Raw genomic sequence first — 26,268 nt, forward strand, 5'->3', positions numbered from 1 at the left:
GTTGTAAATGGGCAGAGAATCAAGCATTATATCTCAGGTACTCCCATAAATGTTGAAAGCAATATCATCAATACCATAACTCCGGAAGAATACCTAAGGGATATTTATCAGCCTGTTTCAGACTCCGAAAACGAAGAGGTATGTGATTCGGTAAGAAAACAGAGTCAAAAACTTTTCCAGTAGGAAATTTTCTCCGTTTTGGAATATTTGAAAAAATACAAAAATTGGAAGTAGTCCGGAAAGTGCGCGAGGAGGCGCCAAGCCTCCCCGGTGCGGGCCCACCCCTGGCCACGTCGGGAGGGCTTGTGGCCACCTCGTGCGCCACCCGGACTCCGTTTTCGTGCGGAGTACCCCTTCTGGTCTGAAAAAAATCATTATATATACTCCCTTTTGGTCTGACCCCTCCATCACGCAGATTTCTTCTGTTTTTTGTTTCGAGCCTGTTTTCTGCCGCAGATTTAGAGCAAGATGTCGTCTCAGGAATCTGTGGGGGAGAACAATCTCCCTCAAGTTTATGAAGAAGCAAGTGCTGATCTGAAAAGGATGGAGGTCATGGAGGCTAAGGAAAGGCTACCTAAAGAAACCAAGGGCAAAACCAAGGAGAGGAATCAGGCGTGGGACGAAGTGCAATCTGTGCTCAACAGGGAAGAAGTTGAAGAAGTAGATTTCCTCCAACCCTACCTCCACCTACTGTCTCCATTCTTGATTGAACTCTCGAGGTTTTGTGAAACAACTCGTGCTCGCAATACTTGTCTCACTCATGAAGTTGTTTTGCTAGAAAAACCATATCGCAGATCTCCAAGGTATAAATCAAAGATTAATGGCCCTCTTGGAGTCAAAGATTGCAACAACTCCACCACCATCACCTCCAAAGGAAGACAACTAAGCATGGGTATGGGCAATCCCCTTGGCTTGTGCCAAGCTTGGGGGAGTTGCCCCGGTATTGTATCACCATCACATCTTTTGCCTTTACCTTTGTTTTAGTTTTCCTTTTCAGTTTTATCTTTCTCTAGTAGAATAAAAGTCTTAGTGTTTTAGTCTTGAGTTTTGCTTTGTGTCACCCCCGATGTATTCGAGCTCGTGAGCCATATAATAAAGAGTGTGTTAGTTGAAGGGCTTTGCCTCTTGCCATGATCAAAAGAGTGAGAAAACAACAAAAACATGAAAGATCATGTAATGATCTTATGGGAAGTGATGGCTTCACGTGTAGAAAGAATGTTGATTGAAACTTGTTGAGGGTAGACAAACGTAGACCTTGGTCATTGTTGCAATTAATAGGAAGTGATAAAGAAAGAGAGGTTCACATATAAATATATCATCTCTGACATCATCTATGATTGTGAACACTCACTAAACTATTGCATGCCTAGAAGTAGAAGTTGGACAAGGAAGACAACATAATGAATTGTGTTTGCTTGGTTCCGAACAATGTTATATTATTAGAGATCCCTTAGCATGTGACGATTGCTTCCACCTCATATTAGCCAAAACTCCCGCACCAAGTAGAGATACTACTTGTGCATCCATAAACCTTCAAACTAGTTTTGCCATGAGTGTCCACCATACCTACCTATGGATTGAATAAGATCCCTCAAGTAAGTTGGCATCGGTGCAAGCAATAAAAATTGCTCTCTAAAATGTATGATCTATTAGTGTGTGGAAAATAAGCTTTGTACGAACCTGTGATGAGGAAGACATAAAAGCGACAGACTGCATAATAAAGTTCTTTATCACAGGAGGCAATATAAAGTGACGTTCCTCCGCACTAAGAGGACACACATCCAAACCTCAAAAGTGCATGACAACCTCTGCTTCCCTCTGCGAAGGGCCTATCTTGTACCTTTACTTTCTGCCCTTGAAAGAGTCATGGTGATCTTCACCAATTCCCTATTTCGCCTTATCTTGGCTAACCTCATATGCTTGGGAAAGATCTATATTCATATGTCAACTTGGAGGTAAGTATTCATGAATTATTATTGTTGACATTACCCTTGAGGTAAGTAGTTGGGAGGCAAACTGTAAGCCCCTATCTTTCTCTGTGTCCAGCTGAAACTTTGATCTCATGAGTACCAAGTGAGTTGTAGCAATTGTAAAGAACGAAAGAATGATTGAGTATGTGGATTTGCTTTACAAGATCTTATTTGACTCTTTCTGATGTTGTGATAAATTGCAATTGCTTCAATGACTAAAGGCTATCGGTTGTTACTTCTCGGTAAGGTTCTTGATCCATGCTTTACTTTGTGAAGGAATTATCACTTTGGCATGAGAGATTATATGTTGGTATTGCTGTTCTGATCATGATCATGATGCACGCATGTTCGTATCTTGTTTTGTCGACACCTCTCTCCCTAAACATGTGGACATATTTATTGAGCTAGGCTTTCGCTTGAGGACAAGCGAGGTCTAAGCTTGGGGGAGTTGATACGTCCATTTTGCATCATGTTTTCATGTTGATATTTATCGCTTCTTGGCCTGTTATTTCACTTCACGGTATAATACTTATGCCTTTTCTCTCTTATTTTGCAAGGTTTACATGAAGAGGGAGAATGCCGACAGCTGGAATTCTCGCCTGAAAAAGGAGCAAAGTTGAGATACCTATTCTGCGCAACTCCAAACGCCATAAAAATCGTTTTTTCCGGATTTATAAAAAATACTGGGCCGAAGAAGCGCTAGAGGGGCGCCAACAGATGGCCACAAGCCTGCTTGGCGCGGCCACCCCCCTGGGCGCGCCAAGGGGGCTTGTGGGCAGCCTGCTGGCCCACTGGCCCCCCTCTTCTGCTATATGAAGGGTTTCGTCCAGAAAAAAAAATCAAGGAGGAGCTTTTTCGTGGATTCGCTGCCGCCACGAGGCGGAACTTGAGAAGAACCAATCTAGAGCTCCGGCAGGACGATCCTGCCGGGGAAACTTCCCTCCCCGAGGGGGAAATCGTCGCCATCGTCATCACCAACACTCCTCTCATCGGAGGGGACTCGTCACCATCAACATCTTCATCAGCACCATCTCATCTCCAAACCCTAGTTCATCACTTGTAACCAATCTCCGTCTCGCGACTCCGATTGGTACTTGTAAGGTTGCTAGTAGTGTTGATTACTCTTTGTAGTTGATGCTAGTTGGATTACTTGGTGGAAGAGTTTATGTTCAGATCTTTGATGCTACTCATTACCTCTCTGGTCATGAATATGATTATGCTTTGTGAGTAGTTACTTTGGTTCCTGAGGACATGGGCAGTACCCAAGCGCCGGTCTACCCACATATCAAACTATCAAAGTAACGAACGTGAATCATATGAACATGATGAAAACTAGCATGACAGAAATTCCCGTGTGTCCTCGGGAGCGTTTTTCCTCCTATAAGACTTTGTCCAGGCTTGTCCCTTGCTACAAAAGGGATTGGGCCACTTTGCTGCACCTTTGCTACTTTTATTACTTGTTGCTTGCTACGAATCATCTCACCACACAATCACTTGTTACCAATAATTTCAGTGCTTGCAGAATTTACCTTGCTGAAAAACACTTGTCAGATCCTTCTTCTCCTCGTTGGGTTCGACACTCTTACTTATCGAAAGGACTATGATTGATCCCCTATACTTGTGGGTCATCACTTACCTCTTCATGCGATGTCTGTTTCACCTCTCTCCCTCATCGCACAAACACAAGACCCCATACCACCACCACGGGGAACTCGCTTCCTCTGTCCCTTTTTTTCTCAACTCCACCGAGCTAGCAGCGCGCCCTGCAACACCGTCATGGACTCCGCTCCGTCAATCCTGTATCGTTGCACTCCGACGAGCCGGCCTCCATTGCTGCTACAAACCTTCAGGGAGCTCTGTCGTCTACCTTCATTGGCCACAAATTCAACCGCGCCCATTGTAGCAAAAGTGTTCGCCGGTCGTAGCTTTTTTCATTGCCGGTAATAGCTTATTTTGCACGCGGGTTGCAGTTTCATGTTCGACGCTTGCAACTGCCTAGTGTCGTCGGTTGTAGCAAATGACCCGTTGTGCATTGTAGAAAAAATGTCCGCCCGTTGTAGCTTTTTTCATTGCCGGTAGTAGCTTTTTTGCAGGCGGGTTGCAGCTTCATGTTCGTCGGTTGTAGCAAATTACTCGTAGCCCATTGTAGCAAAAATGTCCGCCGGTTGTAGCTTTTTCCATTCCCGGTAGTAGTTTTTTGTAGACGGGTTGCAACATCATGTTTGACGCTTGCAGCCGCCTAGCGTCGTCGGTTGTAGCAACTCAATCCGCCGATAGTAGCTTTTTTGGTTGCAGGTAGTAGCTTTTCCGCGAGCGGTTGCAACTCTGGGTGCATGAAGTTTTAGCTGCACGCACCACTCCCTGTGTTCAGGTGCTTGACATGCCGGTTCAAGCAATTGGTGCCGCTGGTTCCAGCAAAACGCCATGCTGGTCACAGCAAAACGATGCTGCTGGGTCGGGGCACTTGCCGTAGTCAGCGTTGGAGCATTGAAGCATTGGGCGGCTGCGAGCACACCTTTTTTTGCCCTGTTTTTTGTTGGATCCAACAACGCGATTTGCTGCACGGGGGCACGCTAGCGGTCACGAGGGCTGCAGTCGACGAGCGGCTAGCGGCGACAATGGGGAGCACGCAGTGCTCGGTGGGATCGATGGCGTCCCTTGACTTTTTTTGTTTTCCCCGTGCGTGCGGGACTAAGAAGAAAGATAGGGAAATGGAGGAAGAGGATGCTGGGATCTGTTCATGTTATCTAAATCAGGTGGCTAGTAGCGGGCCGACGGAAAATTTTGGACCATCCCGTCGGCGTCTAGCACTGCCCTTTCTTTTAGAGTTAATTACAGTTGGGGTACATAAACTTTCGCTACGGTAACGTAGTCATGCATAAACAAACCCCACAGAAAAGTGGTACATTAACTCTGATGCGGACTCATTAAGGCCAAAAGCGCACTTAAAGTTGCCACATGGGCTCCCACGCATGCCTGGATCATCCTAATGTGTGAAGGGCATTTTTGCTGATAACCCCTGAAGTATCTCTGAACTATTTCGCATCCCAGTTCTTGTCCAAATCTCGTTGTGCCACTGAAGCTCTCGTCGAGGGAATGGTGGCCAGATCTCGTTGGGCCAGTGAAGCCGGCGGCCCCTCTTGTTCCACTTCAAGCACCGGCGGCCCCTCTCGTGGCACTGCAAGCACCGGCTGCCCCTCTCGTTCCATCGGAAGCACCGGCTTCCCCTCTCTTGCTCCCATGTGCACCGTCGGCGGCGACATGGATGGCGAGTGGATACTGACCTCAAAGCTCAGTTTTGGCTCGAAAAAAGTGATTAAGGTGCGTTTATTATTTGCTCAGTTTTGGCTTTTGCAGAGATAGATAGGGTCTAAAAAAATGAAGATTTTTTGCAGTGTTTTTCTTGTATTTGATGGCTCTTTTGAATTTTAGGGGGCTCAGAAGATTGAATGTGAGATTAAGCAAGATGGTACGCCCAAATGTGGGTGCAAATTGAGGCCAGTCATTAGGATTTGGAATGAAGGATTCGATTCAGGCCGATGATATATGAACTGTCCATATGAGGTATAATATTCAGACACAATTTTGCACTGTCACTGAATTTTGCATTGTGACTGATTGTGTTTGTGTAATTTGCAATGTGCGGGGTTTAAACTCCTGTGGTTATTTGAGGTGGATGGATGATGCACGGAAGGGAAGATCAAGGATGATAATTCAAAATCTAGCACGTGACAACAAGAAGCTGCAAATTGCTCTGTTTGAGAAGGAACATGAAATTCAGAGGATGAAGAATGAGAGAAATAAATTATATGAGTAGAGGAAGAGTAGGAAAAGAAAATATATGTTTTTAGTGGTTGTTGCTAGTGTCTTCACTTGTGTTGCTTTTGCATTGCTTAGCAGGGTAATTGTGTTTTCCTAGCATGTTGCTGGTGAAACACTAAAAATGTAATAGAAGATTTATGTATCTGTTTATCTGCAAATTGTGTTGTCCTTGATCAAATGCAAACGGAAATCAAATGGAAACTGAAGCACAGAAAACACATCATATTGGGACTGCACAAAGCACAGAGAACACACAAATAGCCCAAAATAGATCAAAGTTTTGTAGATCTTTCAGTGCAGAGTAACAAGGTTTTGCTGTACAAAATACTAATTCTTGTTGCAAGCTTCTAGTTCATATATGAACTGGGACATTTTTGGAGTTCAGTGATGAACTAATTGAACATATCAGTGATGACCTAATTATCTGGAGTCCTAGGGGCATTCTGGGTCAGTGGAATCTCTTCATTCAAGTTTTGGATTGCTCCATCATGTCCAAACATTAGCTGCCACAAAGGATAATCTTTCACTCTTCTCCCTCCTTGAGCTCCTCTTCGAGCCACAGAGGATAATCTTCCAACATGTTCAGATAGAAACAAGGGGTCAGGTAAAAACTGCAAATTAGTTGGCCGATTGTTGTCAAACAGAAGGAAATTCATAACATAACTCATTCTACACACTTGGATCAGCAACAATAATCAACACCCCACTAATTTAACCCTAAAGCAACCGTCAACCCTTGATCATGATCACCACCCTGTAAAGCCAAAATTCGTCCTTCCTTCAACCTCCTACAACAATAATCCATCCTGCACAACTAATCTACCACGGAAAACACCAACCTTTGCGACCTAAAATCCATCCCATCACAGACAGAAATAGGGGTGTGCCGCGACGAGAAAGGGGGAGGGAGGGCTCATACCGTACTCTGGAGGGAACAGCCCCGGTTCCCGGAGGAGTGGCTCCATGCCGCGTCGATCGACGGTGCCAACGCCAATGCCGTCGACGGAGAACCGTAGTCGTGTCGAAGGCAGCGGTGTGCTTGAGACATAAGAAGAAGGGTTAGGGAGGGTTTCTTGGCAGCTGGGGCAGTTATATCAGGCGGGGTCTATGAAAAATGCTCACCATTCAGGGGGGTTTATGAAAAATGCTCAGCCGAGCCGAAGCAACAGCCGACGCGTGCCTCCTTCCGACGTGGCTGCCGCCACGGCGCGTTTCGGACACTTTTATGCCCAAATGTTACCGCATCAAAGTAACTGTATCACTTTTTTGTTTTTTTTGTTTATGTACGAATCCGTTAGCACGTCGAAAGTTTATGTACCCATATGTGATTGACTCTTTTTTTTATTAGGTGTACATACGATGTTTGATGAATTGATGAGTTTTTGAAAAGAAAGCCCCGCGAAGCCGACACTTCGTTGGCGCAAAAGCAAGCAGGCCAGGCGTGTCACTACTCACTCGCTGCTGGCCACTCCCTCCATCGTTTTGAATTTGAAAAAGCAGCAACGCCTCCCTCCATCCTGCTCCCCGCCGCCGACCACACGTCGTCGCACTCCGTGACGTGCTGCTGCAGGCGACGCACGCCCGACCACGGCCTGGTCCCGCCAAGCCAGTTAAGCCCAGCCGGGACACGTACTAGGACGAACTGTGTCCCCACTGGGTCGGTCGGTCGGTCAGTTCCGCAACTGGACACCTTGACTCGCAACCGACTCTGGGCCGGGTGGGGTGACGCGGGCGAGCCCGGGTGCGGCTCGTTTTCCGCTCCCTCCCCTTTTGTGCTCGCTCGTGCCCCCCCCCCCCCCCGTCTCCACCCTCCCTCTCTCGTCCTCCATCCCGCCGCCGCCGCCGCCGCCGCCACCCAATAGGCATAGCCTGTAGGGTTGCGAGACCGATCCACCGATCAGACTCCGGTTTCCACTCATCCTCCTCTCTCGGCCGCCGACGCCAGCCCGACTCCGCAGATTCGCCATAACTGTTCCTCCTGAAGGCGCGCCACCCCAAGCGCTCCGCATCTGCTCTGCGCCGCCACGAGCGCTCGCTTCCGTCGGGGTCTCGGCCGGGAGGTGGTGTCTTCACATCGCGGTGCGTATTACGATGCTTCTGTAGCCGCCGCCGCTAGGGTTTTTCGACCGCGCACGGCGTGTGCACGGATGGACCCTGTGGCGGAGGTTTCTCATCGGATGCTCGGCGCCGCCCCTCCTCCTCCCGCCGACGACGCGATTGAGGGGATCGGAGTGGAGATCGCGCAAGTTGGCGTGTCGGTGGCGGCGGGAGAAGCAGAAACCCACCCAGCGGCGGCGCTATTGTTGGGTGAGGGCAATGAGGGTGGCGTCCTGGACAGGCGGCAGGATGGGGCGGCGCCCGCGCTGAGCGAGGCCAACATGGACGTGGATGCGGCACCCTTGGCGACAGAGGGCAATGAGAGTGGCGTCCTGGACAAGCAGCAGGACGGGGCGGCGCCGCCCGTGAGGGATGCCAACATGGATGTGGACGGGGCGTCCTTTCCGAGCGAGGGCAATGAGGATGGCGTCCTGGACAAGCAGCAGGACGGGATGGCGCCTGCTGTGAGCGAGGCGAACATGGATGTGGATGAGGCATCCTGTCCTAGTAGAGAGGACACAGAGCACCATGCAGCAACCGAGTCCACAACGGAGGTGAATGAGTGTGGCGTTCTGGAGAAGCAGCAAGACGTGGCTGCATCTGGGATGGGCAAAACCAAGATGGTGGTGGACGAGGGCAGGGCTCCCCAGCAAGATCACACCGTGGGGGCTGTGCCAGGTGAGGCGAGGATGGGGGAAGCTGACAGCAGAGTAGTGGACCAACATCCCAAAACATCTGATGGTGGCTGCCCGGTGAAGAAGGATGAGGAGGGTGAATGCTTGGTGGGCTGCTACATAAGCAGGAGCGTTTCAGATGATGGACGTATTTGCCTTGGAAAGGTTGCATCCTATGATGGCAGCATTGGCGTGTACAATGTGGTGTTTGAGGATGGACAGGGCGAGGAGTTATTGCTTCATCAGCTCAGAGAGTTACTTATGGATGAGAAGAGTAGCGCATCTGGTATGAAGATGAGCTGCAGGAAGAGGAAGCTGGACTTGCTGGTTTCACCAGGGAGTGCCATGGAGACCAAAGCGGCATGGCGTACTAGACAGAGGGTTGATCCGTGCAAGATGCCTGCCAGGCCTGATGCATTGCAGCAGACTGGGTGTGATTCTGGTATATCTGGCAATGCAGCGTCTTCGAGCAATTCATCAGTTTCCACTAAAGAATTATCGGCAGAGCTGTGCCCTCCAGTGCAGGGCCCTGAGTTGCCTCCATCGTCTGCAGACATTGCTGTTCCAGAGGAGTCTATAAGTCATCTGTTTTCTGTTTACAACTTCCTGCGATCATTCAACGTGCAGCTCTTCCTCAGTCCATTTGGGCTGGATGATTTTGTTGCATCCATTAATTGCACCGTGCAGAATACATTACTGGATGCTGTACATGTCTCGTTACTGCGGGTGCTGAGGCGGCATCTTGAGACTAAATCCTCCGGCGGATCGGAACTTGCTTCAAACTGCTTGAAGTACATAGTCTATTTGCCCTTGCTCAACTAGAACTATTATTTTCATGAATGTTGTGCTTTGTTACATCTATGCTGATTTTCCCTGCTTTCTTTGAATTGTGCAGGTATGTAGATTGGGCATTACTAGATGTGTTGACTTGGCCAACTTTCTTACTGGAGTACCTCTATTTAATGGGCTACATTAAGAGTCTAGGGGGGAAGAGGTTCGGTAGAACCCTCCTAGCCATTGAATATTATAAGCTTCCTGTTGCAATGAAGCTTAGGCTCCTCCAGATACTCTGTGACCATGTCACTGAATCAGCAGAGCTCAAAGCTGAACTGGAGGCTCGGGAAGGCTACAATGAAGAAACAGAGTATGAGACAGATTCTAGTATTTTGTCAGAGGCTGGATCACGAGCTGTTCTGACTAGAGCCTCAAAAGCTTCTGTGTCCAAAAATGTTGATGGTTTACAGGACCTGGAAACTGCTTCAAATGTAAAAAGTCCAGAAGCTGTTCTACTGAATTCTTCTCAGGACGGCAACAGTGATGATTGCCGAATATGTGGAATGGATGGTACTTTGGTATGCTGTGATGGCTGCCCATGGGCATACCACTCAAGATGTATTGGTCTCAACAAAGCATTTCTGCCACAGGGACTTTGGTTTTGTCCAGAATGCGTGGTTAACAAGCTTGGACCAGCATCTTCGAGAATAGAGCGTGGGGCAAGAGGAGCTCAAATGTTTGGCGTTGATATGTGTGGAAGGCTCTTCCTAGGATCGTGCAACTATTTGCTGGTGTAAGTTTGTGCATCTTAATTCTACACTACCTGGGAATTCATTCTCCATCTCCGGTCTACTATTGATAAATACTACTGATTCATTTTGAATTCCACAATATTTATCTTTTCTCTCTGTGATAATAGCAAACATGCCAGCAGTAGAAAGTTCAATGCTATAAAGTAACAGATGGGGGGGGGGTCATATTCTGTTTGACTTCTCATATTTTAGATGCACAGCAAGTTCTGTAGTATATCCTATGTCCTTTATAATGAAGTCCTGGTTCTCATTTTGGAGCGTTTACCAGCGTTAGAGCAGGTACGATAGAGTGCTTAGAGGGATGGTTAGCAAATAAAAACGTTTTTTTCCCCTTTCCATGTGGGGATGAAATTGGTGTTTACTTTGAAGGATCAGTGCTTGGTTAGGCACCAATGCTTAAGAGGTGCTTACATATTTAATTAGCAGAAATTTATATATGATAAATCATCTAAACAACAATAAAGAGAGGTTTCCGTTCAAGTAGACAAAATTTGCATGCGTGGCTGATGATGTGGCTAGATTCTCTCTTTGAGCACTTGTCTATAAGAAAGCACCTTCATTGTCCTGGAACTATAGTTGTCTGTATATTTTGTTTAATGTTAATTCTGTAAAATAATGCAGGATTGGAACATCTAAAGATGCAGGGTCATATGCAAGATATTACAATCAATATGATGTTGTCAAGGTCATGCGGGTAATTGCTCCTTCAGATGCATATACAGATATTTGTATGAGAATAACAGAATACTGGAGGCATCTACTTGACATATTTCAGAACGAGATATCAAAAATAGGTAAAGAAGCTGGTGTGAGATATACTACACAATCAAGTACATTGTCAATTGTTACCCCAACAGAAGCAGCGGTTGGAAGTGTTCTGACAACTTTGAAAGACGCCGCAGGCAGTAAGACAGTAGTAAGTCCTCAAAGAAATGTGCAGCATGAAATTGTGGTCAATAAATTTACATTGTGCTCCACAGAACAGCTGGAGAAACAAAAATGCATGGTGACCAGTGTAGGTGCGCCTACAGAGAAGAACAATGAAGTATGCAGGCAAACTCCATTAGCTCTGAACGACATACATAAGACAGCCATGAATGGAGCTTTTCAATCCGCTGGGATATCCTTCATTTCTCATGAGAACAGGTCTGTGGTAACAGGTGTGTCTAGTGTAATGCCCGCACAGTCATTACATGGGTTGGTTCGTCTAGACTTCCCCTCGTGCGGTTCTGGAATAGATAATGGATTGTGTAGACAAGATACTGGGAGCACTAACTTAAATGCAGGCTTGTCTTGTCCATCTTATAAAAGCAAATACCCTCTTCAGTTGATTGCTGAGATTGGGAGTACTAGTGGTGGTAAGTCTGCTAAAGTGCTATCTTTTAAACCCCAGGCTTACATGAATGTGTACAGTCATGGTAATGTTGCAGCATCTGCTGCTGCCAACCTAGCTATTCTTACATCTGAGGAAGGTAAGGTTTCAGTATCCCAATTGACCACAAACCCAAGAAAGAAAATGGCTGCTGACTGTGCTCTACAAGTGAAAGCATTTTCCTCACCGGCAGCACAATTTATTTGGCCAAGTACTGAAAAGAAGATTATGGAAGTCCCAAGGGATAGATGTGGTTGGTGCATTGCTTGTAAAATTTCAGCAGCTGGAGCTAAAAAGGCTTGTTTTCTTAACGTGGCCACTGCAAATGCTGCTAAGGGGTCTGCTCGAATTCTTAGTGCCATGCATGTAATCAAAAGTTCCGATAGCCACTTCCCCAGCATCACTGCTTATATGGTTAACATGGAGGAAAGTTTGCGTGGCCTTTTAGTTGGTTCACTACAAGACATGCAACAGAGACAGCGGTGGCATAAACAACTACAGGAAGCTTCCAACTGCACAGCTATAGTACCCCTTTTGCTTGAGGTGAGTTGCATTCAATTCTTGCTTTTTGAAGCATTTCTTTGAGGATTGGTATTTCCCAACAATTATTTAAAACAGCAATGCCCATTAGCACATTATTGATGTTCATTGTTAGTTACATAAAGGTTGTTTAATTTATATGTAAATGTATTATACGAAGTAGAATGCTCAAAGCAGGCACGGGATAGCGAGGGTGCCAACCAAACAGACCCTTAGACAATTCCATTCTAACTTACTTCTGGGGAATCAAGTTGGATGTGCAATAAATAGCGCCAAAAGAAAGTTGAAATTCTTTGCAGAAAATTGTTGCAATAAGTGACTGATTTTTTCTTCTTTTCAATCTTATAAATGTTATCTCATGTTGTGTGCAGTTGGAGAGTAATATTCGTTCCATAGCATTTTCTCCAATCTGGGTGAAGCTAGTAGATGACTGGCCTGTGGAATCTCCTCCTGCATCTGCGGGTGCATTGCGTCCCGCAGCATACCAAAAACGTGGAACTGGCGGAAGGCGTGGCAGAAAACGTTCATTGGTAACTGAAGCTGCCACTGTTGCCGATGATGACAAGAGTTGGAAAAAGGTTAATTGGTGGAGTGGAGGAAATATTTCTAAGCGTATTTTGCAGAGGGGGGTTCATCTTAGTTCGGTCATAAGAAAAGCTGCCCGTCAAGGTATTTGCACACATTTGATTGTTATTAGTATATTTCATAATTTAGTACTAGCGCCGTCTGGGTTTATTTGTGCCCATCGTATTTGGGTCAAAATTTGACCACGTATTTGACTAGCAAAATGTTAATGTATGTCACAAAAATATATATTGCTGGATCCGTATTAAATGTACTACCTCCATTCCTAAATATATGACATTTTGACGGTACTTGCAATGTAGGAATGGAGGTAGTAGTTTCCAATGATATTATTTTTGTTAGGTACTCTGTAACTTATATTTTATTAGTTTTGTTGACAGAAAGACTGTAAGGGAGGCCCCTACAGTATAATTGGTGCAACAAACCCAAATTGCAAGTACCGTGCCTTGAACCTGGGTGGGTGGGAAGGCATCAGCCCCTTTCCACCACTAGGCTATGCCTTAGTCGGCAACTTATATTTTATTAGTTAAATTCATGGTTTAAATATGACCCAGAATAACGTGCGCCCGTGTGTGTGTGTGTGTGGGGGGGGGGGGGGGGGGGGGGGACTAGTAAACCAGGATGAGGTAGTAGTATTTGTTATTACAATCCTATTGATGTTTCTTGACAACAAGAACAACCTGACGTGTTCTTTGCTCATTAGGTGGTAAAAAAAGGATGGCAGGCCTGTCTTATCATGATTGCTCCATTCTTCCAAGGCGAACTCGGCAATTTGCTTGGAGAGCGTGTGTTGGTTTAAGCCAGAATTCATCTCAGCTTGCTCTGCAGGTTAGCACCTTTTACTATAATATGTCATAGAGACAGAGGGAGTATTACCTTGACCTGTAGTTTATCACCTTTTACTATAATATGTCATAGAGACAGAGGGAGTATTACCTTGACCTGTAGTTTATCAGCGATCTAATATCCATATCTCTCAGGTCAGATATCTTGATGCACATATAAGATGGAAGGAATTCTTGTCCCCAGATCAAATCCCTTCTGATGGAAAAAGTTCAGATGGTGACTTTTCTGCACTGAGAAATGCAGTAGTTTGTGATAAAAAGATAGTCGACAATAAGATAAGATATGCACTTAAGTTCCCCAACCAGAAGCATCTCCCTGTCCGTGTAACCAAGAATATTTTGGAAGCAGAAGGTAATCAGGATCAGAATGGCAAATTTTGGTTTTCTGAAAATCATGTCCCACTGTACATGGTACGAGAGTTTGAGCAGAAACCTGGGGTTAGCTCCTTGCCTACTCCAGGAATTGTACAGTCTAACTGTTTCATGAATTTGTACCAAAGGCGAGTAAAAGCATGTATAGGAGATGTCTTTTCTTATCTCTTTCACAAGGGGGATATCTATCCCTGCTCTTCATGCAAGAAAGATGTTCCCTTCAGGTTTTTTCCTTCACTTATTCATTGTGTTTGTTCGGTTATTCTTGTCATAAGATACTGACTTTTTCTCACCTCTCATATGCGCCTTATGGACGAATCGCCTGTAGGGGTGTAATAAGATGTAGCGCTTGTCAAGGTATGGATTACTGACACACTTCTTAAGTTCCTCTATTTGCTTCTTTTTCATAATGTAGTGAATAGGAGAACTGATCAATTTCTGGGCTGTCCAATAATTGGTCACAGTATTGCTAACTATGGCTAACTTTCAGGTTATTGTCACAAGGAGTGCACAGTAAAATCTGTTGGTGGCAAAGGAGGCACTGCTACGTCCAGTTTGATATGCAAGTTATGCCTTCAGAAGCGTAATCTTATCCTTACAAATTACAGTACAAATGCAAGATATGCCTTGCCTCAAAAGAAGAGTACAGACCAATTGCCAGTGAGTGCTCCCAAAATAGTATTCAAAGTTGGTTCTTCCCATTCTGCCGAACCAGCTGCAAATGTTCAAGCCCAGCCAGTCACTGTAGTTAAAACTCAGCTAGTCACTAAGGTGGAAACCTGGCCAGTTGCTAAGATGGAAGCCCTGTCAACCACGAAGGTGCAAACACATCCAGTCACAGAGTTGAAGGCCTGGCCAGTTGCAAATTTGGCAACTCAGAATGTTGCAGAGTTGCAGGCTCAGGCAAAGATTGAAGCTAACAAATCCAAGTCAGAGAAACCGAGGAGACGTAAAAGGACAGAAGAGATCAAATACTTTGGTCTCTCTTGGAAGAAAAATAAGAGCGACAGAAGTGGAAGTGATTTCAGGGCGAATGATGTAATCCTAAAATGCAAGGATGGTATAGGATCAGCAATAAAACCAACTTGTTGTCTCTGTAAGAAATCTTATTGTCCAGATTTCCTATATGTCCGCTGTGAGCATTGTAAAGGTAACTCTTCGTCATTGTTGTTGCTTAAAGCTATATATCTGTGTTATCTTGTAGGTTTTCTAACTTCTGATGTTCCCCTACATACAGCTTGGTTTCATGGTGACGCCTTGCGACTTGAGGAAGAAAGAATACTTGAAGTGGTTCAATACCGATGCTGCAAATGCCGACGGAGAGCCGTGCCAATATGTCCCCATTCAGATGATTATAAGAAGCCGGAACCAGAATTCAGTGAACAAACAGTTGCAACGTCATCCCATTCAAGCATGCTGTCTAGTGAGGAGACTGCTTCTGTAGCAGATCAAGATCCACTGCTTGCTTCCTATGGAATAGTTGAACTGGTCAGGGAAGAAACATTTGACGCTGATTTATCAATGAACACGGTAAGATTTACCTCGGGAACTAATCAGAAGCTAACCGTAAGAAGGGCACAAGGTAAAAATAGTGGATGTGTTGATCAAGCTGGTTTGAATGAGTACAATAATCAGAATCAACCTCTGGCGGATGCAAATGTCAACTTCAGTCATATGAATGGATTTTCTCTATCAGATCTTGAAGGTGTGGATCCTTCAGAGCTACTGGGTTGGGATCTTTCCCAAGGAAATGCATATTCCTCCCCTCCCGATTACACTGCCAATTGCCAGTTAAATGGCGCAAGCTGTGGCAGTGCTGCAACTGGGGATTTTGAACCGCAGACCTTTTTGTCATTTACTGATTTGCTTGAAGCTGATGATACACGGTTTGATCAGACCTTTGGGATGTCTGCTGGTTTGCAAGATGACGGCAACTGCACAGGAAGCTTCGACCAAGAAATAGCCAGTTTTGATGATATGTCGTTCGTGATAGAAGACGTGTCTTCAAATACGCACTTTCCAGCAAATGCTCCCCCTCCCAACGATGTACCATGTAAGAAGTGCAACAACTCCCAGCCGCCAGCTGACCTGAAATGCTTAATCTGTGGCCTGCACATACACCGTCAGTGCTCACCTTGGGATGAAAGCGACCTGCCTGTTGAGAGTGCCGACTGGGCGTGTGGTGCTTGCCGGGAGTGGCGATGACGACCTTTGAACATCTTCTAAGGTAAACACAGTGCGGCAGCTTGGTGCCTATCTGATATCTGTTCACAGAAAGAAACCGGATATAGTGTTGCCTGATCATGGATTGGATTGAGGCTGGAGGTGTATTTCATCAAGGGAAGTGAAGAAGTCCGTCTGGATGGTTTGCAAGTTGGCGGTTACTGGACAAATGGACACAGTATATTTCAAAATGAGGGGTCATCGGAGACTGTCCTTCGTTCTTTAGGAGATTTATAGAATTAGGAATGATAGGTGGTACTAGAATTGGTATGGAACTAGAAAGTCATTCCATTTTGCTACCAGCATTGCATCGACGGCAATTGATGTTGCAGATGCTCACGTGCCTTACAATCTAAGGATGTGCTTTAACTCTGGTGACTGGTGATCAGAATATGGTTCAGAGCTGGTAATGTTGCGGTTAGGTGCTTTTAAATTTCCATGATCTATCACGGTTCCAGTCCAAGGTGCGTTTGGGCATGTTAGTGATCCTTTTTTTGGGCTAATCGATGTCAATTCTAGACCATTTTCTGGTCAACAATAGCCAAATCCCATTTGGACTGTCGGTGAAATCTTACAAACCGCTGGCAGTGGCCTGAAATCCGGTGCCTTCATATGTTTCGCATTGACTATCTCCTCGAAGAGGCAGATGGAGCACGAAGACGGTGGTGCTACCACCAAATCCTCCTCCTTTCCTCCCTCCATCCCTATTCATTCCCGTTGGTCAACCATCTGGTATGCGCGCATGTCCCCGGTGACGCCCTCCAAGGTTGTCGGGTCAATGCAGTACACGTGATTCAAACCGACTAACGCCCGTGGCCGACCCCCACACAACGAAGGCTGCCCTCCCCAACCGCCCTTTTTCCCGACGGTGGCTCACCCCACCCTCGCACAACCGCCTCCTTTTTTTTTAGATCAAAGGCTCAAGAAGGAGCTTGATTTTAAATTAGGACAGTACTAAGGCGCCGGCCCGCTGGCCGGAACGCTCGGCCGGCTGCGCGCGGCCGTCCGATCGCCAGCTGCACGCGGGCCACACTGTTAGATCTTTATACAGCAAAAATTCTCGATGCAATAAATTTCATCCATAATGCAACAATTTTCATCAATAATTGCAACAAAGATATAGTTGTAGCAAAAAAATATCTACACGATCGTAGCAAAAAATAAAGCTGATGCGTGGTAGCAAAAAAGAAAAGGTTGTAGCAAAACAATCTGGTGAATTCGGGTTGCAACTCTGACGAACGTGTATGTAACTTTTTTATTGAACGGGTGCAACAAAAAATGATACCGGTTGTAGCAAAAAAAATCCAACGAACTAGAGTTGCAACCAAACGTGGATGTACCTTTTTTTAATGAACAAATTGTAGCAAAATAAAAAATGTTTGTAGCAAATTTAATCACGGTTGTAGCAAATCTGTACAAAAAATGTTGCATGCACTAGCAAGCCGGCAGCGGGGCCGCGCGCGACCGGCCGAATGATTCGACCGGATCGCCGGCTGGAAAGCTTTCCCTTTTGAATTAACAAAGCCATCAACTGGAGAGGAGTACAAGACCAAGGCCACCAACAACGCAACGGCTAAAAGATACAAGGGGGAAATAAGAAGAGCTTACTACACTACACCTACAACCACCGAACAAAAAATTACAATGAAAAACAGTTGATTGAGGATAAGCCCCTTACACAAAGCCCCCTGGAACGACTACAGAAGAAGCTACGAGGTAATGCAACTGCCAACACAGGTCAGACACATGACTGAAACCAGGAACTGGAGATGACACAACATATGCCTTCTCTAATACCGAAGGGGATCCCTTTCCCTCGCCTAGGCTCGAAGATGTCGTACCATCGAAGTGTAGAGATGCTCACTCGAGAGTTAAAACAACGGTTGGGCTCGAGTCCGGGCCAACCATGGAACACAACCAACAACATACCGAAGCACACAAAAGCCAACTCCACCGAAGGAGACTGATGGAAGAGAGTAAGCCGCTGGGAGAGTCATCGAAAGGAAGAAGCTGCCGAGCCACGTGGGGTAGATTAGGACCGAGGTGCACATGAACCAGCCATAGTTCGCACCAGCGGTGTTGCTACAGTCGGAAAGGGGAACCAATCCCCTTTCGCCCAGGATCGAGGGCGTCGACCCTTCGGGATTGCCAAAACACCACCAGAGAGCAACATGTGGTTGGATCTGAAACCTGCATAGAAGATGTCAGAGAGACTCCACAGACGCCATACACCCACATGCAGCTGCTACTCCACCCAAAGCACCAAAGGTTCCTAGACGACGCCTCCATGGAGGACACGAAGCACGAGATGTCGTCACCGCCCATCACCTGGATTCGAGCTTTCGCCCCGGAAGCATGGTTGGGTGTGGAGGAGAGCCCCCGTCTGCGACTCGAGGGAGCAGACCGACGCAAAAGGGCGTCGCCGCTGTCGTGTTGGTAAAACTAATAGGGGTTTCTCCCGGGCTCGTCCAGCACCACTAATTCGGGGAGCACCCCGCCGACATCGGATCCGGCGACCAGAGGCCCCAGATCGGGCGGATCCAGCGGAGGGAGAGAGTAGAGAGGGGGGCAACCTGTCCTTCAGATCTGGAGCAAAGGAGGGAAACCTTGCTGTGCCGCGACCACTGCCGCCGGGACCTTGCTGCCCGAGCAGCCGAGGGGCCTGGCCTGCACCTCCCGCGTGCGACACCAGCCAAAAGACGGCGCCGCCTCACCGACCGGATCGCCGCCCAGGCTTCGGGGTCCAACACCAGCGAGCGGAGCGATGAAGTCCTCGCCACCACCGTCATCGACAGTCATCCGTGCGAAGCCTGGCAATCCCCTTGGGTGACAACAACGGAGGGGCGATGGAGGGGCAGTGTCAAGGGAACGAACCTGACAATAGTACCAGGGGTATGAATGAGGGGGCGGAACCTAGCTACAACAGATGTGTAACACTCGGATGTACGAGTTAAGGCCCCACTCGGGAGTGGTAAAGACCCTACTTCTCGAGCTTAGAGGCTTAGTGTTACTTATGAGGGTGCGAATACACGCGGTGCTTAACCCTTGTCGAGGAGCTCGAGTGCGACTTATATAGAGTGCGCCACCATGAGTCGAGCGCCATAATTAGGGCATTAAATGAGAGTAAATTCAGTCGTTACTAGAAATTGTTGTCTTAACTAGAGGCGTTACAGGTAGTTAGCCTTGACATCACTTCATGTGAGAGTTGAAGTCCCATAGCCGTTGAAGTCTCTTCGTCGTCCACACCTTGTCCTGGTCCGAGTGCTAGTGTGCATCCAACAGACTCGAGGCTATCTGAGTGACTCCGTATGTACGAGTGAGACTTCAGTTGCATCGATAGCCCTAGGACTTCAGTGTCTGTGTGGGGCCCTAGGTGGGCCCTGGATAGCAGGTCCATGACCCTACCCTTAGTAGGTAACCCCATCAGTAGCCCTTGGATCGGCTGAGGTTTGACTGGTCAAGTGAAAGACACTTTGTAGTGTCCTCGGCATCTCAGAGACGCTAGGAAAGCAGCTCGGGGCTGTTCCACTCAGATCCAAAGTAAATCATTAGGATTGAGGACTGGAACGTTCTAAATGACTGGACTGATCCCGGTGTCTTCATTGGGCGGTATTTGCTGATCTCCCATGGAGACGGATCGGTGGCTCAGGCGTGTGCAAGCGAGGAGCTTCGAGTGACGAGGCGAAAGTTAAGACAGATCTCACTCGCATCCCGGTAGGGCTTCCCTGACCACTTCTGCACATATATGAGTGACCGGAGTCCTTCGAAGGGATAGAGCATTCGGTGGGCTGACTCACCTTGTTTTTGGAAGAGGATGCGGGATCCAATCAGGCCGAAACGCGGCAGAGTTTTCGTGGGTTTCAAATCATGGGCGACGCGCGCGAGAGAGCATAAATGGTAGCGTCATGGGAAGTGGGGGAAGTGGTGCGACGACTTGATTTCTGTGCCTGAAATTTTGCCACATGCAACATGTGCGATCTCCAAGGGATCTTGTGGATCTCCCCTTGAATGCTGATTGACGATCGTATATCTCCTATCCAACATATAAAAGGGTTATCGAGAGAGAGGGAGAGAGAGAGGTATTCTCAGTTTCGATTTCTCTTCCTCCCTCTCCAACTCCGCCACCCCGCTCGAGTGCTCCGCCACTCCGTCCTCAGCCACTGCATGCATCAGCCACCTTGCTGAGAAAATTGATGAGGAGCGCGACCGCGAAGGCCGAGCGAGCGAAGAAGAGCTCGTGCGGGTCTTCCTCGAGTGCCGTGGCGTCGCCGATGGGATGGATCCAGGGCGATTGGTTACCGTCTCGCGTCACCAGGAATAACCTGCTGGAGCTAGAGAGTCAACAACTCGTGGCCACTGGGTACTGGCATCTGCCGGAGGAGGGCAATCAGGAGCCTTCAACGCGAGGAGAGGAGCGAGTGCTCCTTATCACTCACGTCGAGCGAGGTTTCTCCATGCCCCTGCACCCTTCTTCCGTGATTTTCTCAATTTTTATGGTGCTCAACTCCACCATCTTTGAAAGCACAATTGCTCCCTAGGGTGGTTTTGATAATTGATCACAACATATGCATCATTGGACTAATATGTTTATCCAAGTATATTTCAGAAAAGTTCAAAAGATGCATTGACTAAAGGCTTATGTGGAGATGCCCATTGATGCTAGAAAGGGATAAGATTGGCCGGAGCTTCAAGCTAGAAGACTCTTCATTTTATATTTGTGAGAAATCACTTTTGAGTCCATAGGAAAGCCAATACTATTAAAAGGGGGCGATGCATTAGAATGAACTGGTTGCTCAAGTGCTCAAAGATAGCCACCAAAAATACTCAGTCATTTTCCCACATAACCATTCTGTCCAAAGCCACATACACAAAATCGGTGCCACCAAGTTTCGAGACTCCTCCACTAACAAGAATGCTATAACACCACATCAAAGGATAAAGGAGAAATAATTGCTCTTTTAAATGCAAGAGAAAGAATGCTTGAGGTACTACCACAAGAATCTTGAAGAACACCTTGAGAATGAAGAGATAATGATCCGCCTAACAGAAAACTTCAACAAGGCATCAAAATAATTGAGAGACGAACGAAGAGACAACAAATCAGAAGAATTGAGAATGAAAGCTGAAAGATGAGAATGAAGAGATCTTTCAAAATGATGGCCTTCGGAGGATCGAGAATGAAAACAATTCTAAAATGCACCAGAGAGATATGGAAGTAATTTCTCATGATCGAGAACAATTCAAGATGATAACACAACGCTGAAATGATGAATCTTCAAGAGAATGGACCAATATTTGAGAGAAACACTCCTTCGGTCTTCCAAGCTGAAAATGATGAGAAGAACACCACCAAGAATAACTGAGACACTCCGGAATAATGAAGAATGAAAGGTTGAGCCAAAGTTGAGAATTAATTTTGAAGCAATCTAGGAGAAGGAATACGACCGATGAAATTCATACTTACGCCATAATTGAAAAGACTTAGAGATCTCCGGGAAAAGACTAGAAGAGTCAGATAAGATCCTGGGAAAAGCTTGTGGGTTATGGGACCACTCAAAGAAACCACCGTTGAAAAGATTGCTTAGGAAGAGAGACATTGTACCGGTATAAATGAAAACTTGATGAGGTTAGCACCTCGAATTAATTGGAAGGATTGAAAACAAGAAACTCTGAGATATCTTGAACACTTCGGATAGAATAGAGAGAGATAAAAAAAATACTTGATAAGAATTTTCAACATGCGAAAGAATTTAAAGGATGAAAAGGATATGATGAACATTGAGAGCTTGAATTGAATCCAGTGGAGAATAAAACAAGAATGAAGAATGATGAACTCTAACTCCTTAGAAACCTGACAATGAAACACCGGATACCAGATAGAAGAGAAGATAGTGGAAGCATCAATGGAATGAAATGCACTTGGATGAAATATAATCACTGAAGAAAAGGGCGGGAAGGCGGGAAAAACAAAGATAACTTGGGACAAATGTGATGAACTCCGGAAAGGAATGAGAGGTTGATCTTGCAAATATATCGGGGAAGATTGAATTAGCTTGAAGAGAAGCACTATAGTTGAAAAGAATTGACATGACAATTCCGATTGAGAAGAATTGAAAAGACAACTTGATTGAGTAAAAGAATTTGCAAACCCATAAAAATATGAGAACACCTCTTGGAAAGTTATGAATTCACCACTTGACATCGAAGCAACTCGAATTACCATACTCCAACAAAACAAAGGATGAGGCTTACAAAACAAGCCGGAACAAATTCATGACAGAGATTTCGTCTGATATTTTCATGGATAGGATCTTACGGGCTCTATCCTATAGTAGCCATCATGTACAAGGCAGTGCACATGACATACGAAGCGTCCTCGAGTCGTAGCAAGCTACAAGGACTCTTTAAGACACAAGGAGAACCGCTGTAAGACAACCGTGAACAAACGAATCCACTAGATGTCGAACCCCAACCTCACATCATGCATCTGTAGGAAGATTGTCCTATAAGTAACTACTTGAATTCGCACCTAAGAACTCCCAAAATTTTTGGTCATGCAATCGGGTCCACGAATACAAGGAGAAAATTCATCACTCAACTCCTAGCATCTAACCCGTCCAGTGTATCACATCCGTCAACACATAACCAGAATCTCGAAACCTCGTCTATCTTAGACCCTCGTAAACACAACGGTACTAAGTATGGCGATACATCTGGACCTATCTGCAGTAGTACTGGGGAAGCCAGACTCCTCTCGCCACTACTAGTACTGAAGCAATTTCAAACATCCTTCGTCCCGAGATACTAAGAAATCTGAATGATAACGATGTGCTCAAGAATTCCCTGGAGCTCAACTCCCCGGAAGAAATCAAGTCAGACAGGAGGCACCAAGTCAGAACTCCGTCACATCGACATCATATAGATTCCAAAAATATCCGCGTGATCCTAAATTTTTTTGAGTGAGAGGAGGAGTAGAACTAAAATTATTACGTCAAGATTCCTCACCAGAGCATAGAAGAGGAGAAAAAAGAATCCCACTCTCCGATATATAACTAGACTCAAAGCAATTTTTCACTAGACTCGACTCGGCCAAGTTCGATCAATCAAGCGTGCTCCTAGGTCGGTACTCCGATACCAACTTGTAACGTCCAAGATGCGATCATATCCTTACTTTGGCACGAGGGCCTTGACATGGATAGAAGCGCATCTCGTCGTTTTGCAAGAATGGATATCATTACAAGTACATGTACATAATAGAAGAGTATATGGAATTGGCTTACACTCGCCACAAGCTACATCAGTCACATCAATACAACAACATGATCAGTCATTATGAAGAAGAGAAGGGTCCGACTATGGACGAAAACAAACGATAAAAGAACGACGTCCATCCTTGCTATCCTAGGCTGCCGTCCTGGAGCCCATCCTAGATTGATGAAGAAGAAGAAGAAGAAGGAAACTCCAAATATAACAATCATCGCACTCACGTCAAAGTAACTCTTTACCTATACCTGCAACTGGTGTTGTAGTAATCTGTGAGCCACATGGGACTCAACAATCCCATTTCCAAAGGTATCAAGACTAGCAAAGCTTAATGGGTGGGGTATGGTTAAGTGGTGAGGATGCAACAAGCGAGTAAGCATTTATTTGAGGTGGCTAACTTACGAGTACAAGAATAAAAGAGGGGGATGATCTATGCACAGCGGACGTGAACTACTGATGATCAAATGAATGATCCTGAACACCTACTTATGTCAGACATAACCCCACAGTGTCCTCGACCGGAGAAGGAGCTCACGAAAGAGACAATCACGGTTACACACTCAGCTGGAAAGTTTTAATTAAGTTTACTTCACGTTATCTAGAACCGGATGTTAACCAAAGTTTCCAAGTTTGCCACATAACCGTGCGCACGGCTTTCTGAAAGATTTAACCTTGCAGGGGTGCTCCAACTAGTCCATCACGAATTACCACAAGCCGCATAAAAATCCTCGATCACGAAACTCGTGATCTCCTCGAATTCCTTAGTGGAAAACCTCAACTTTGAGATAACCTAAAGCATCACCGGAATACCGATGCACAAGATATTTCGTAAAAGGTAAAACAAGTCCAGCACGGCCTCTCGATGTGTCGACGAACACGATAGGAGCCGCGTATCTCATTCTGAGGACACGACAATTAAACATCCATACAGTGGCCTGATAGAAATCACCGAAGTTGCCTTGTGTTGGCCCTGCACAGTGCTCTAGTTTGGACCAACACTCATGAGGAGCACTGGCCCCGGGGGTTGATTAATTATCCATAGGGCGATCAAACCCTATGCAGTTCATTAGTTAATTAGGCAAATATAGTACCAAAGTTCGGCCTTGCCACACCAATTTTAATCTAAGACGAATTATCAAGGTGGTCCCCGTAACAACCCCTATCGTGTTAGGAGCGCTCAATTATGGAATATAACAACGGTAGCCGAAACTAGGGCGACAAAGATGGAATAAAACACCAGGCTAGAAAGACCGAGCCTTCCACCTTTTACCAAGTATATAGGTGCATTAAATTTAATAGCATTAATATGGTGATAGAACAAGGAACCCATGTTATCACATGGATGCAACTGCACCCGCAACTAGCAACGCTATCCAATGGTTAAGCAAGTGGTAACATAGCCAATCAATGGTTTTCTAGGTTGTAGAAAGGTTGAAGGTTTTCATGGCAATGTTGAGAGGCTGACATTTAACAGGTGGTAGGCAGCGAGACATAGCGATAGAAACGAAACAACTAGCATGTCGATGATAGTAATGGTATCTAGGTAAATGATCATTTTGCCTGAGATCTCGCTTGGAAGAAGAACGAATCCGTGATGCAGACGAACCGACGTAGTCGAACGGATCCTCACACTCCGAAGCGGTTCGAAACTCTAACGAGTAGAAGCAAATCGGAAACAAGAATCAACACATGATAACACCACAACACATGCATGATATGATGCACACCACATATGATGCATGAATGGTTCAATTATGCAAGGCACGGCACGATAATTCACAACAATCAAACGCTACACATTAAGTGAAGCTCAATATGCAACGAGGTGCATATTGACGAAACTCCACATTTTAATTATTTAGTTTGCTCCCACTTATTTACACGGCAATACTAAATGTTGTTAAACATGGCAAGGGGTGAAGCATAATTAAACTACCTATCTAGGCATTTTAAATGAGGCCGGAAACATCATATAACATCTTCGAACTGACCCCATGCATTACTTTGTAATCTGTTCGTATCTGACCAAAATATATTTTAGGTTTGTTAAACGGCAAAATAAATTGGTTCGCGTGATTCTGCATGTTGTTCTAGTCGGTTTACATATATAGCTCATCTCCATCGGAGCTATGGTTAACTAACTACGAATTAAACCGGTTTAGCATGGCATCACACAAAACGAGGCAAATAGAAAGGTTAACAGTTTTAGATATGCATGAGAATTGGAAAATATTAATCTACACGAATTTCTGGTCAAGTTACATATAGAACTCGTTGCGGTCCGACGCACTGTTGAAAAGATATGCGCGTTTTAAAATTATGCAATTTTCAGAAATTGGATAAATTCAGAGGGTGAAAAAAAATACAGGCCGAATCTAGTTGGCCCAACAATCCTAAACAACACTCGGGGTTGGGCTTAGCGCGGGTGCTCACCAGAGGGCCTCTTGGGCCGGCTCGGAGGAGAGGAGGCAGGCTGGCTGGCCTCGGGCGAAGCTGCCGAGTTGGGCCTTAGGGCGCTGGATGCGGCCCACCTAGGAGGGAACTGGCCTAGGCCGGGCGCAGGCGGGCGAGCAGGGCGAGCGGCCATCCTCGTCCTCATCCTGATCCCGCCTGGATCGAGGGAGGTTGGACTAGCGACGGCTGGCTTTGAAGCTCCGGTGAGGGAAGGACGGGGGGAAGAACCGGATCTGGCGGCGACGACATGGATGGGGCGACCTTCCGGCAAGGGGAGGCCATGGGCAAGGTGCAAGCGAGCTACAGCAGTGGCGGGGCAGAGCGTCGGCCGGTGCGCGATGCAGCAAGAGGTGCGGCGGCGCGGGGCATCGATGGGAGGCGCGACGGCGTCCTCCGGTGACCCTGCAGCGAGGGCGGGGCGAGCTCCGGCGACCGACGTGGGAGGTGCGGAGGCGGACACAGAGC

General features: G+C 46.2%; 1 protein-coding gene across 2 annotated transcripts; it reads left to right on the plus strand.

Moving 5' to 3' along the window:
• Nucleotides 1-7,604: 7,604 nt before the first annotated feature.
• On the plus strand, nucleotides 7,605-16,519 carry LOC123448167 (DDT domain-containing protein PTM-like). 2 transcript variants are annotated; one of them, XM_045124968.1, is made up of 10 exons: nucleotides 7,605-9,354; nucleotides 9,459-10,130; nucleotides 10,771-10,843; nucleotides 10,925-12,064; nucleotides 12,433-12,730; nucleotides 13,350-13,474; nucleotides 13,627-14,087; nucleotides 14,192-14,220; nucleotides 14,354-15,013; nucleotides 15,101-16,519. In XM_045124968.1, exons 1-10 carry the CDS (start codon nucleotides 7,940-7,942, stop codon nucleotides 16,066-16,068), a joined length of 5,841 nt encoding a protein of 1,946 aa, XP_044980903.1. In that variant the 5' UTR covers nucleotides 7,605-7,939; the 3' UTR covers nucleotides 16,069-16,519. The 2 variants fall into 2 exon arrangements, with proteins under 2 accessions (XP_044980903.1, XP_044980902.1); XM_045124967.1 differs by having other exon boundaries at nucleotides 10,771-12,064.
• Nucleotides 16,520-26,268: the final 9,749 nt, after the last annotated feature.

Source organism: Hordeum vulgare, chromosome 4H (genome assembly GCF_904849725.1).
Source record: "Hordeum vulgare subsp. vulgare chromosome 4H, MorexV3_pseudomolecules_assembly, whole genome shotgun sequence".
Classification (NCBI taxonomy): Eukaryota; Viridiplantae; Streptophyta; class Magnoliopsida; order Poales; family Poaceae; genus Hordeum; species Hordeum vulgare.